Source organism: Trachypithecus francoisi, unplaced genomic scaffold (genome assembly GCF_009764315.1).
Source record: "Trachypithecus francoisi isolate TF-2019V2 unplaced genomic scaffold, Tfra_2.0 Lachesis_group3, whole genome shotgun sequence".
Classification (NCBI taxonomy): domain Eukaryota; kingdom Metazoa; phylum Chordata; class Mammalia; order Primates; family Cercopithecidae; genus Trachypithecus; species Trachypithecus francoisi.
This window is the reverse complement of record NW_022681468.1, coordinates 33,601,975-33,615,689: the sequence shown is the minus strand read 5'-3', so window position 1 is coordinate 33,615,689 and position 13,715 is coordinate 33,601,975. Positions and strand designations below refer to the sequence as shown.

General features: G+C 40.8%; 1 protein-coding gene across 6 annotated transcripts in view; it reads left to right on the top strand.

Annotated features, from left to right (window-relative positions):
- DNAL1 (dynein axonemal light chain 1) overlaps positions 1-13,715 on the top strand; it is a 60,626-nt gene that overhangs the window by 34,404 nt on the left and 12,507 nt on the right. For all 6 annotated transcript variants that reach the window (XM_033187510.1, XM_033187508.1, XM_033187511.1 and 3 more), the window contains 3 exons: positions 6,500-6,555; positions 10,920-11,046; positions 12,580-12,720. In XM_033187510.1, the coding sequence (XP_033043401.1) occupies positions 6,500-6,555; positions 10,920-11,046; positions 12,580-12,720 (324 nt within the window). The remainder of the gene's footprint in view (positions 1-6,499; positions 6,556-10,919; positions 11,047-12,579; positions 12,721-13,715) is intronic.

Below are 13,715 nucleotides of genomic sequence, written 5' to 3'. Positions count from 1 at the left end.
TAGCTACTTGGGAGGCTGAGGCAGGAGAATCACTTGAACCCTGGAGTTGGAGGTTGCAGTGAGCTGAGGTTGGGCCATTGCACTCCATCCTGGGCAACAAGAATGAAACTCTGTCTCAAAAAAAACAAAAGAAGGCTGGGCGCAGTGGCTCACACCTGTAATCCCAGCACTTTGGGAGGCCGAGGCGGGTGGATCACAAGGTTGGGAGATCGAGACCAACCTGGCCAACATGGTGAAACCCCCATCTCTACTAAAAGTACAAAATTAGCTGGGCATGATGGTGCGCACCTGTAGTCCAGCTACCCGGGAGGCTGAGGCAGGAGAGTAGCTGGAACCCGGGAGGTGAAGGTTGCAGTGAGCCAAGATTGCACCACTGTACTCCAGCGTGGGTGACAGAGTGAGACTCATCTCAAAAAAAAAAAAAAAAAAAGACTATGATAATAGTGAAAATGGATGGATGACCTTCTATGTAGGGCTGGCACTGGGTTTTAAATAACTTTCTAACTTTGGTCCGTTGGTAGAGACTCTCAGGAAAATTGTAATAATAAGAGTTCCAAAAGCTTAGTGGAACAAATACCTTGATCAATTATTGATGTCTGCTGTAGATACAAAATCAGAGAGTATAGGTATTTGCTATATTTGGCTCATTTCATTTTAGTTCTGCTAGTAACAAATACAATTTATGCAGTCTGTGGCTAGCGAATACATTTTATCTGTGACTATGAAGCAAAAAGAAGCTAATTGATCCATATGAGGATTGAAGTTATGCTTTAGCTTGCCTCCTACCCATCTCCTTTCATGAACACTGTAGTCTTACCTATTATGCCATCATGAGATGATCTGAAATAAATAGGTATTCCTATTTAACAGGGGATTTATCAGGCAGAACAACCCTAATAGCAATTTTTATTTATTGTACCAGAATTGTGACTAGAAAATTGCTTGATATGACTATGTTCAAACCACAACTAAAAAGCTGTATAATATGAATAATAATCTTTTTTTTTTTTTTTTTTTTGAGGCTGAGTCTCGCTCTGTCGCCGGGACTGGAGTGCAGTGGCCAGATCTCAGCTCACTGCAAGCTCCGCCTCCGGGTTTACGCCATTCTCCTGCCTCAGCCTCCCGAGTAGCTGGGACTACAGGCGCCCGCCATCTCGCCCGGCTAGTTTTTGTATTTTTTTTAGTAGAGACGGGGTTTCACCGTGTTAGCCAGGATGGTCTCGATCTCCTGACCTTGTGATCCGCCCGTCTCGGCCTCCCAAAGTGCTGGGATTACAGGCTTGAGCCACCGCGCCCGGCCTGAATAATAATCTTAAAGATTAGAAAATAAATTTTGTTGCCATTTACTTTGGTGAAAGAGTATACTTTACTCCTTCAGGTTACAGGTTACAAATAAGCATAAAACTTGAAAGCACAGTTTTGATTTTCATCAGGATCTTGTATGAAGAAAACAATAGTACTTTTCTTCTAGTGATACCCTACTTATGCAGCACATAAAATATGGAAAATATATATTGTGTTATGTTAGAACACAATCTATTAACTTTGGATATCATAATTTATTTCCTTATACAGTAATAAATATGGTCTTTTTAGCCATTCATTACCATTTTCATGTGTAGTTTTTCAAAAAGGAGTTAGAGATTATCTTAGAAAAAAATTGCATATATTTCTTATCTCCCATTACTGAGGTCATTTCTTAGTCCTCATCTTAGTTGATGAATCAGCGTATTTTTGACGTGGATGATTTCTCTTCCCTCTTTAAAGCATTTTTAGTATTTGGCTTTAGGATACTGTCCCCCTTGATTTCCTCCTGTCTTTTTGGCCACTTTTTCCCAGTTTCATATCCATAACCTTTAAATATTAGAAGGCCCTAGGATTCAGTTCTTGTATCTCTTCTCTTTTTTTTCTTCATTTACTCCCTAGATTATCTCATCCAGAGTCATGGCCTCATCAGTATGCTGATGGCTCCCACATTTAGATCTCTAGCCCAACTGTGTCCTCTGAATTGCAGATTCATATATTCCATTGGGTGATATTTCCACAGGATATCTAACAGACATCTCATACTTTTTTAAAACTGATTTTTTCATTTTTTTAAAAATTTAATTTTATGGCTGTGGGTGGTGGTTCACACCTGTAATCCCAGCACTTCAGGATGCCCAGACAGGTGGATCACTTGAGGCCAGGAGTTCAAGACCAGCCTGGCCAACATAGTGAAACCTCATCTCTACTAAAAATCCAAAAAAGTTAGCTGGGCGTAGTGGCACATGCCTATAATCCCAGCTATTTGGGAGGCTGAGGTGGGAGGATCTCTTAAATCAAGTGTGAATCAAAGTGCTGGGATTGCAGGCATGAGCCACAGTGGCCGGCCAACGTCTCACACTTAACATTTCCAGAACTGAATCTAGACATCTTCCCCTTACCCCAGATAAACCAACTCCTGTGTGTTTCTTTTCTTTTTACAGGATCTTGCTCTGTCACCCAGGCTGGAGTGCAATGTGATGCCATCTCGGCTTACTGCAACCTCCACCTCCTGGGCTTAAGCCATCCTCCCACCTCAGCTTCCTGAGTAGCTGGGACTATAGGTGTGCACCACCAAGCCCGACTAATTTTTTGGGGTATTTTTATAGAGTTGGGGTCTCCCCATGTTGCCCAGGCTGGTCTCGAATTACTGGGCTCAAGCGATCTGCCTGCCTTGGCCTCCCAAAGTTCTGGGATTACAGGCGTGAGTGAGCCACTCTTGCACCAGATTTGTCTCAGATAGCAACAAGTCCATTTCTCCAGTTGTTCAGGCCAAACCTCTTGGTAATTTCTTGACTCCTGTCTCTCACATCCTCTCTAACGCCTATTATTTCCTCTAATTTCTTTCATATTATATGTATGGACTTACAACCAAGAATATTTCCTCTAATTTCATGTCCTATTACTCTTCGTTCATTCTCTCAGCTTATGTGGTCCTGCCTCAAAGCCTTTGTACTTGAAGTTCTCTTGCCTGTAAATGTTCTTCCTCCAGATATCTGCGTGGTGAACTCTCTTACTAACTTCCTTTGGGTCTTTCCCTAACACGATCTCCTATCAAAAAATCAACTGTTCCCAACCTCCTGATATTTCATTCCTTTTACCTGGTTATTTCTTTTCTCCTTCACATTTGTCACTATCTAATATACTTACTTATTTTGTTTGTCTGCCAAATGTTAGCTCCTTGATAGCAGGAATTTTGTCTGTATTATTTGCTGTAATATTGCAAGTGCTTATTGCTGTTCCTGGTGTATGGTAGATGATCAATAACTTATGTGTTGAGTGAATAAATTATTGAATAAGCATTTAATTCTTCATGAAATAGAAAAAAGAAAATGGTGTTTTTTCATATCAAGAAGCTTTAAAGAATAATTATGTGATTTTCTTAAATATTTAATTTTCATAAATTTATAGTTATATAGGATATATTAGTTTGCTAGGTTGCCATTACAAAGTCCCACAGATTGGGTGGCTTAAACAATAGAAATTTTCTCACAGTTCTGGAGGGTAAAAGTCCAAGATCAAGATGTCAGCATGGTTGATTTCTTCTGAAACCTCTCTCCTTGGCTTGTAGATGACTGTCTTCTCCCTCTGTCTTTTTTTTTTTTTTTTTTTTTTTGAGACAGAGTCTTGTTCTGTTACTCAGGCTGGGATGCAGTGGCATGATCTTGGCTCACTGCAACCTCTGCCTCGCGGGCTCAAGTAATTCTTCTGCCTCAGCCTTCCTGGTAGCTGGGATTATAAGCACACACCATGCCCAGCTAATTTTTTTATTTTTAGTAGAGACGGGGTTTCACCATGTTGGCCAGGCTGGTCTCGAACTCCTGGCCTCAAGTGATCCACCCACCTCGGCTTCCCAAAGTGGTGGGATTACAGGTGTGAGCTTCCACGCCTGGCCCCTCCCTCTCTCTTTACATGGTCTTTTTCTGTGTCTGTGTCCAAATTGCCTCTTGTTACCAATCATGGTAGGATACCAATCATGTTGGATTAGGGCCCATCCAAATGACCTCATTTTACCTTAATTACCCCCTTTTTTTTTAAGTATCTAAATGGCCCAATTAACTACCTCTTTCTTTTTTTCTTTTAGACAGGGTCTCACTCTGTTACCCAGGCTAGAGTACAGTGGTGCAAACTCCTGTGCTGAAACCATCCTCGTGCCTCAGACTCCCTGAGTAGCTAGGCTTACAGGCATGTGCTACCATGCCCCATGCCCAGTTAATTTTTTTTTTTTTTTTTTTTTGAGAGGGCGTCTTGCTCTGTCACCAGGCTGGAGTGCAGTGGCACAATCTTGGCTCACTGCAAGCTCTGCCTCCCTGGTTCAAGCGATTCTTCTGCCTCAGCCTCCCAAGTAGCTGGGATTACAGGCATGCGCCATCATGCCCAGCTAATTTTTGTATTTTAATAGAGATGGGGTTTCACCATGTTGGCCAGGATGGTCTCGATCTTCTGACCTCGTGATCCACCCGCCTCGGCCTCCCAAAGTGCTGGGATTACAGGAGTGAGCCACCGCGCCCAGCCTAAATTTTTTATTTTGTATTTTTATTTCTGTAAAAGCAGAGTCTTTCTATATTGCCCAGGCTGGTCTCGAACTCCTGGCCTCAAGTGATCCTCCCACTTCACCTTCTCAAAGTGCTGGGATAATTGGCATAAGCTACTATGACTGGCCCAATTACCTCTTTATAGGCTCTGTCTCCAAATGCAGTCATGTTCTGATGCTGGGGATTAGGATTTAAAGATAAGAATTTTCCAGGGAACACAATTCAGCCCATAACATGGGGTCTTGCTTCAACAGTTAAATCATTTTGTGTAAATTAGACCACTTAAAATACCTTGCTCTAAAAGCTCATTGTTTCTTGTAAGACAATTTAAAATAATTTATTAAATAAATTAAAGTTTAAAATCAAAGTTACATATGCCTGATTCACACAGACACACACACACACACACACACATTCACACACAGATCATTTATTGTGTACTTACCATGGGTTACACATCTCACTGAATGTTTTAGGTAATTACCTCATTTCATCCTTAGATTCCTATAAGATAGAAATTATATTTCCCCATTTTATATATGGTAAAACAGATTCAAAGAGGTTTGGTTGCTTCCCTAGAGAGTTGGGATTGAAACTCCGTTAATTGGATTTGAGTTCTTACCATTCAATTATGGATGTTGTAGAATAGTGTCATCCAACAGAACTGTCAGCACTGTCCCAATACAGTTGCTACTAGCCACATATAGTTATTTAGCACTTGAAATGTGGCTAATGTGACTGAGAAACTGAATTTTAAATTGTAATTAATTTTAATTAAAGAGCCACATGTATCTAGTGACCACTGTATCAGACAAAGAAGTTGCAGATGTTTAAGTTGTGGAAATTCAATATAGTGATAAGCAAAAGTAATCACAGTAGTTTCTTGGAACAGAAATGAGGTTTCCTGGGTGTTTAAAAAAGATTTTTTTTTTAATTTGGAAAAATAATATATGCATCTGGCTTTATTCAAATTGTTCAAAAGAGGTTACAATGGGAAATGTCTACTTTTTTTTTTTTTTATTGAGACAGAGTCTGGCTCTGTCGCCCAGGCTGGAGTGAAGTGGCACCATCTCGGCTCACTGCAAGCTCCGCCTCCCGGGTTCACGCCATTCTCCTGCCTCAGCCTCCGAGTAGCTGGGACTACAGGCATGCACCACCACGCCCGGCTAATTTTTTGTAATTTTAGTAGAGATGGGGTTTCACCATGTTAGCTAGGATGGTCTCGATCTCCTGACCTCGTGATCCGCCCGCCTCAGCCTCCCAAAGTGCTGGGATTACAGGCGTGAGCTACCGCGCCCAGCGGGAAATGTCTACTTCTAACCATAGACTGTTAGTTCCTCCCCAAAGACAACCACAGTTTCTACTTTCTTTTTTCTCCTCCAGAAATAGCCTATATGATATACAAATAGAAATAACCTTTAAAAAATAAAGATAGGCATTTTATTTTTTAACCACATCACAGTCTAATTATTTAAAAACTTGAAAGCAAATGATTTTTTAAATACCAAATTTATTTTATTTCACTTCTAATCCTTCATGGAGTGAGGTGGACAATACATAAATATATGTTCTTATTTTCTAGTGTGAGTTCTCATAAGAGATTTGAAATATATATGTTCCCAAACTCAAAATATTCTCTACTGCTCTTCTATCCTGTAATATTTTTATTAGCCAGCAATTTAAGACCATGTGTTCCAGATAGCTAACCATTTTTAAATTTAATATTGACATGTTATGAAATTATACCTGTAGTGTTTACTTTAGATGATAGGTCAATGTTATTTTCTACTTGATTACCCATTTTTGTTAACACAACCTTTCTTACTCATTGTATAAGGATATCTATTATATAAAGCTTATTAAAGCTTTATTATACTAGATTTACAACAATTGTGTAGTATGATTCTAGTAAACAAAAAAATATTTTCTTTTCACTACAGAAAACTTGAGGATATTATCTTTAGGAAGAAACAACATAAAGAACTTAAATGGACTGGTAGGTTGTTATTTATTATTATTTTATTTATTTAATTTGCACACATCCATGAATAATTTCTTGGATAAATTCCTTGAAATGGAATTACTAGGTCAGAAGGTATCAGTTTCTTTTAAGGCTTTTGTGACATATTCTCAAGTTGCCCTTCAAAAAGTTTGTAACAACCTATACTCCCACCAGTAATGTGTGAGATTTCCCAATTTCCCATACCAGCCTTAGGCATTTAAAATTTTTTTGACATGTCTTATTTCTATATTTATTGGCCATTTGAATTTCCTTCCAAAGAAGGTAAGATGGAGCAATAACGTAAAACTAGGCAACTTCATGAAAGATGAAGAGTATTTTTCTTGTATCTGTTCCTGAAAAGACAGTCATTTTTAATATGTTTATTGTTAAATAATTCATAAACATACTGAAATTTTGTATGGCCCTGACTCCTTTTCCCCTCCCAATAAATCTAGCTTGTGCTTTGTAAGAGGCAGTGGGGAGCTGAAATTGCAGTGGTTTTCAACAGTAACCTCCCAAGACCAAACAGGCTAACATGGCCATCCTCCTCAGTACAGAAACAGTGGTAACCCTGAATAGGAGTCATGTTCAGAGGTGCAATTTTGGAATTATCTCAAATTTATTAGCCAAACTGTGAATTATATTTCCACCTCTGTGATTCTATTTACCCACGTAAAGTGTTACTGATGAGTTTTAAAAATGCTTGAAAATTCTTAAGGGTCAGGCTGGGCGCGGTGGCTCACACCTGTGATCTCAGCATTTTGGGAGGCCGAGGTGGGCGGATCATGAGGTCAAGAGATCGAGACCATCCTGGCTAACAAGGTGAAATCCTATCTCTACTAAAAAAAATACAAAAAAAATTAGCCAGGTGTGGTGGCGGGCACCTGTAGTCCCTGCTACTCGGGAGGCTGAGGCAGGAGAACCGCGTGAACCTGGGAGGCAGAGCTTGCAGTGAGCCGAGATGGAGCCACTGCACTCCAGCCTGGGCAACAAAGCGAGACTCTGTCTCAAAAAAAAAAAGAAATTCTTAAGGGTCAGATTCTGGGATTAAATAAAGGAGGTTTATAACCATTAGATGAATTATTTGCTTTCTAATTGGATATGGTGAGTAAAATTCTTAATGCTCTATAAAAATTTGATTTTTTTTTTTTTTTTGAGAGGGAGTCTTGCCCTGTCACCTAGGCTAGGGTGCAGTGGCATAATGTCAGTTCACTGCAATATCCGCTTCCCAGATTCAAGTGATTCTCCCTCCTCAGCCTCCTGAATAGCTGGGATTACAGGCACGTGGCACTGTGCCCAGCTTATTTTTGTCGTTTTAGTAGAGATGGGGTTTCACCATGTTGGCCAGGCTGGTCTCGAACTCCTGACCTCAAGTGATCTACCTGCCTTCGCCTCCCAAAGTGCTGGGATTACAGGCATGAGCCACCATGCCCGGCCCACAACTGTAGATTTTATAAAACACTGTACATAGGCTACACTTAATTTATAAATAATGTTTTAGCTGGGCACAGAGGCTCAGATCTGTAATGCCAGCACTTGAGGAGGCCGAGGCAGTGGGATCATTTAAGGCCAGTAGTTGGAGTCAAGCATGGACAACATAGTGAGACCCTTGTCTCTATTAAAAAAATTTTTTTTCTTTAATTAGCCAAGCCTGGTGGCACCTGCCTGTTCTAACTACTCAGGGAGCTGAGGCAGGAGGATCACTTGAGCCCAGGAGTTCAAGGCTGCAGTGAGCTGATTGTGCCACGGCACTGCAGCCTGGGTAACAGATCAAGACCCTGTCTCTTAAATTAAAAAATAAACAAACAAACCAAAAAACAGAGATTTTATAGCATTTCATAATGCTCTCCCACTTCTGTAACCTCCAACATGATATTATTTACAGAGCAGACATTTACTTTTTTGTTTTTAATACTTACAATGGGTTGACCTTAAAAAATCATAAATTTTAATAGCTGGGAGGAGCCTTAAAGAACTTGTCCAACTTCCTCATTTTTTCCAATGTTTTTTATGGTGGTAAAATATACATAACAAAGTTTACCATCTAAAGGATTTTTAAGGGTATAGTTCAGTGGTAGTAAGTAGACTTGTACAACCATCACCATCCATCTCCAGAACTCTCTTCATCTTGCGTGTCTGAACCTCTATAAGCATATAATAGCTTCCCACTGCCTCTTCCCCCATCCCTGGCACCCACCATTCTACTTTCCATCTTTACAAATTTAACTACTCTAGGTATTTCATATAAGTAGTATCATACAGCATTTATCTTTTTATGACTGGCTTATTTAACTTAGCGTAATGTCCTCAAGTTTCATCCACGTTGTAGCATGTGTCAGAATTTCCTTTCTGCTTAATGTTTTTTTTTTGAGACTGAGTCTCACTGTATTGCCTAGGCTGGAGTGCAGTGGCGCGATTTTGGCTCATTCCAACCTCCGCCTCCCAGGTTCAAGCGATTCTTCTGCATCAGCCACCAAAGTAACTGGGACTACAGGCATATGCCACCACACCCGGCTAATTTTTTTATATTTTTAGTAGAGATGGGATTTCACCATGTTGGCCAGGCTGGTCTCAAACTCCTGACCTCAGGCGAGCCAGCCGCCTCGGCCTCCCAAAGTGTTGGGATTACAGGTGTGAGCCATTGCACACAGTCTGTTGCTGCTTAATGTTAAATGATATTCTATTATGGTATGTATATACCATATTTTGTTTATCTGTTTGTCTATCAGTCGACACTTGGGTCACGTCCATCTTTTGGCTATTGTGAATTTACTACTGTGAACATGGGTGTACCAATATCTCGAGACCCCATTTGCATTTCTTCTGAATATGTGCCCAGGAGTGGAATGGCTGGATCCCCTGTTAAGTGATATCAGTTGTCACATGATAATTGTTTTAATTTTTTTTTTTTTTTTTTTTTTTTTTGAGGCGGAGTCTCGCTCTGTCGCCCGGGCTGGAGTGCAGTGGCCGGATCTCAGCTCACTGCAAGCTCCGCCTCCTGGGTTTACGCCATTCTCCTGCCTCAGCCTCCCGAGTAGCTGGGACTACAGGCGCCCGCCACCTCGCCCGGCTAGTTTTTGTATTTTTAGTAGAGACGGGGTTTCACCGTGTTAGGCAGGATGGTCTTGATCTCCTGACCTCGTGATCCGCCCGTCTCGGCCTCCCAAAGTGCTGGGATTACAGGCTTGAGCCACCGCGCCCGGCCTATTGTTTTAATTTTTTAAGGAACTGCCAAATTGTTTTCCATAGCACCTGCACCATTTTACCTTCCTGCCAACCATGTACAGGGTTCCAATTTCTCCATATCCTCACTAATACTTACTATTTTCTGTGATATTGATAGTAGCCATCCTAATGGGTATGAGATGGTATCTCCTCATTTTACAGAGTAAGAAACTGAGGGGAGAAATGACTTGTTTACATGTAGAAGCTGACCAGCTTGCTAAATGACTGTTCAGTTATTGTCCAATTGTTGAAAGAGTCAGTTTATTTAATGACAGATTTCACTGAATTGATTCACTCAAACTTTGCCAGGTTTTCCTAATAGATATTCACTAGACTACTTCACGAAAATCTTGTATTTATTATCTACTTAACAAATACTTATAGGAAATTGTATTATTGGCTGGGCACAGTGGCTCATGCCTGTAATCCCAGCACTTTGGGAGGCTGAGGCAGGCAGAGCCCTTGAGTTTAGGAGTTCAAGACCAGCCTGGACAACATCTCTACAAAACCCATCTCTACCAAAAAGACAAAAATTAGCCAGATGTGGTAGTGTGCACCTGTAGTTCCAACTACTAGGGAGGCTGAGGTGAGAGGATTGCTTGAGCCCAGGGGAGGTTGAGGCTGAAGTTAGCTGTGAGTGTGCCACTGTACCCCAGCGTGGGTGATAAAGCAAGACCCTGTCTCAAACAAAACAAAACAAAAAACAAATTTTTTATGTTTGAAAATTATCATAATAAATGTTGGAGAAGACCCTGAATTTTAGACCTAGCTCTATTATTTAGTAGCAGTGTGTTCTTAGAAAAAGCCCTTAATCCCTCTATACTAGAAATCAAATAACCTGCCTTATCTTCTTTCAAGCAGATGTTGTAAGGACCAAATAATATACTCTGTGGGAATGTAACTTGAAAGCCATAGCATTAATGAAAGTGATAAGGTGGTGCTGTTGTTTCCCCTCTTGGTGATTTCAGTATTTCAGTAGCTGTTCTTAAAAAAACTCCCACATAGCTACTAGCTTTTCTACAAGTAGACAGGCAGGGTCTAAGTTCGCTTGGAAAGCCATTATGCATATCTTTATAAAGGAGACAGAAAGAAAACATAAACATAAACATAAATCAAATTTTGTTCTTTTTCAGGAGGCAGTAGGGGACACATTAGAAGAACTGTGGATCTCCTACAATTTTATTGAGAAGTTGAAAGGGATCCACGTAATGAAGAAATTGAAGATTCTCTACATGTCTAATAACCTGGTAAAAGACTGGGGTAAGCTGAGAGTGGCCCTTTGCTAACCGCCTACCGCCTGTTTATAGAAAATAGTCCGAGAGGGAAAAGATGCAAAACGAGAATGTTTATTTCTAAGCACAGAGAGAAAATGGGAACATTTATGTCTAAGCTCAGAGAGAAATAGTATAGGAGTTTCTAAATTTTAAATGCTTAACATTTATATTTAACTGTTTACTTAGGATGAGTATAATCTGATAGGTCCTGGTCCTATTAATCATGAAAAAAATTTAAGATATTATCCAAAGGCTGAAGTAATCAGTTTAAATTGAATACTTCATAGGTAGAAGACTTATTTGATATCTATGTTACTTTGCTTTTTTATTGTACATAATTCATTCAGTTATATGCGATGAACTATACCAGTCTCTTTGGATACATAGTTGAATAGGACATTATCTCTGCCCTCAAGGAGTTCACAGCTTAGTGGGGAAAATTAGTTTGTAAGCTAATAATTATAAAACTATGTGATAAGAGGTCAGGCACAGTGGCTCTTGCTGGTAATCCCAACACTTAGGGAGGCCGAGGCAGGCGGATCACCTGAGGTCAGGAGTTCGAGACTAGTCTGGCCAACATGGCAAAACCCAAAAATTTTTTTGTAAAAGTACGAAAAGATAGCCAGGTGTGGTGGTACACCCTATAGTCCCAGCTACTTGGGAGGCTGAGGCATGAGAGTTGCTTTAACCCGGGAGACAGAGGTTGCAGTGAGTGGAGATCATGCCTTTGCACTCCAGCCTGGGTGACAGAGGGAGACTCTTTCTCAAAAAAAAAAAAAACAAAACTGTGTGATAAGTTCTGCAATAGAGATTTGAATGAGTTGTTTTAAGAATTCAAAGATGAGGGAATGGGTACAGACAAAGGCAAGTTAGCTTAACCTACACTGATGCAGCACAGCATGAAGAAGACCTGTCACTAGAAAGTGATTTGTTCTTTTTGACTCTGAATCTCATCTCATTTTATTTCATCCTTATGCTAGCATTTAAAGTAAAGAAGTGTGTCTTCTTTTTCCTTCCCATCCTGTAATCTTCTGAGAATGACTTTATATGGTATAACTTTCCCAGTTTCCTTCAAAATCTTAAACAACTAATTGTCATGAATAGTCACAAACTGAGGGTTAATGATATTGGAATTTAATCCCCAAAATTGTAACAGTAAAACTTGCTGGGTGTTTTGTTTTGTTTTGTTTTGTTTTGAGATGGAGTCTTGCTCTGTCACCCAGTCTGGAGTGCATTGGTGCAGTCTCCGCTCACTGCAACCTCCGCCTCCCAGGTTCAAGCAATTCTCCTGCCTCAGCCTCCTGAGTAGCTGGGATTACAGGTGCCTGCCACCACGCCTGGCTTATTTTTGTATTTTTAGTAGAGACAGAGTTTCACTGTGTTAGCCAGGATGGTCTCAATCTCCTGACCTTGTGATCTGCCCGCCTTGGCCTCCCAAAGTGCTGGGATTACAGGTGTGAGCCACTGTACCCAGCCAAAACTTGCTGTTTTAATACGGAAAATATTATTTTACTTGTAGCTGAGTTTGTGAAGCTGGCAGAACTGCCATGCCTGGAAGACCTGGTGTTTGTAGGCAATCCCTTGGAAGAGAAACATTCTGCTGAGAATAACTGGATTGAAGAAGCAACCAAGAGAGTGCCCAAACTGAAAAAGCTGGATGGTGAGTGATTCTGAGCTGGCTTGGACAATTTTCTAGGCATAAAAATGGAATTTGTGGCATGGAATCGTGAAGAGGAGAGAAACTAAAGAAAAAATACCTCTGATATTCCAGGTCATTTCTATCTATATAAAATTGAATGGTCTAGGTTTGAGCCAAGGTAAGATGAAAAACTGCTAGGATATTTAGACTGGTACAAGATTCTCCCTAGACCAAAAGCTTATAAGAAAGCTAGGCCTGGCCGGGCACGGTGACTCACGCTTGTAATCCTAGCACTTTAGGAGGCTGAGGCGGGTGGATCACCCAAGATCAGGAGTCTGAGACCAGCCTGGCCAACATGGTGAAACACCATCTCTACTAAATATAAAAATTAGCCGGGCGTGGTGACGGGCACCTGTAATCCCAACTACTTGGGAGGCTGAGGTAGGAGAATTGCTTGAACTCGGCGGGCGGAGGTTGCAGTGAGCCGAGATTGTGCCATTGCACTCCATCCTGAGCAAAAAAGAGTGAAAAAAAAGAAAAGAAAGAAAGAAAGAAAGAAAGGCCTTATAAATCTATGTGGGGCCAGTCACAGTGGCACGTTTCTGCAGTCCCAAGCTATTCAATGAGGCAGGAAGATTGCTTGAGGTCAGGAGTTTGAGATCAGCCTTCGTAATATAGCGAGACAAACCCTGTATTTTTTTTTAATTGTATATTTATTTTTTCCTGATATAAATTTCCTTCTGTTATGTTGGATTAAAGCTGGAATTATTCAGGGTTTGGTGCTGAGCCACCTCCTTTTCTCACTCTTCCCTCTATCACAAAGAGGTCACCCATGAAAGCAGTAAGAGAGAAGGATCCTGGCCAGGTGCAGTGGCTCACACCTGTAATCCTAGCACTTTGGGAGGCCAAGGTGGGCGGATCATCTGAGGTTGGGAGTTAGACCCGCCTGACCAACATGGAGAAACCCATCTGTACTAAAAATACAAAATTAACCGGGTGTGGTGGTGTGTACCTGT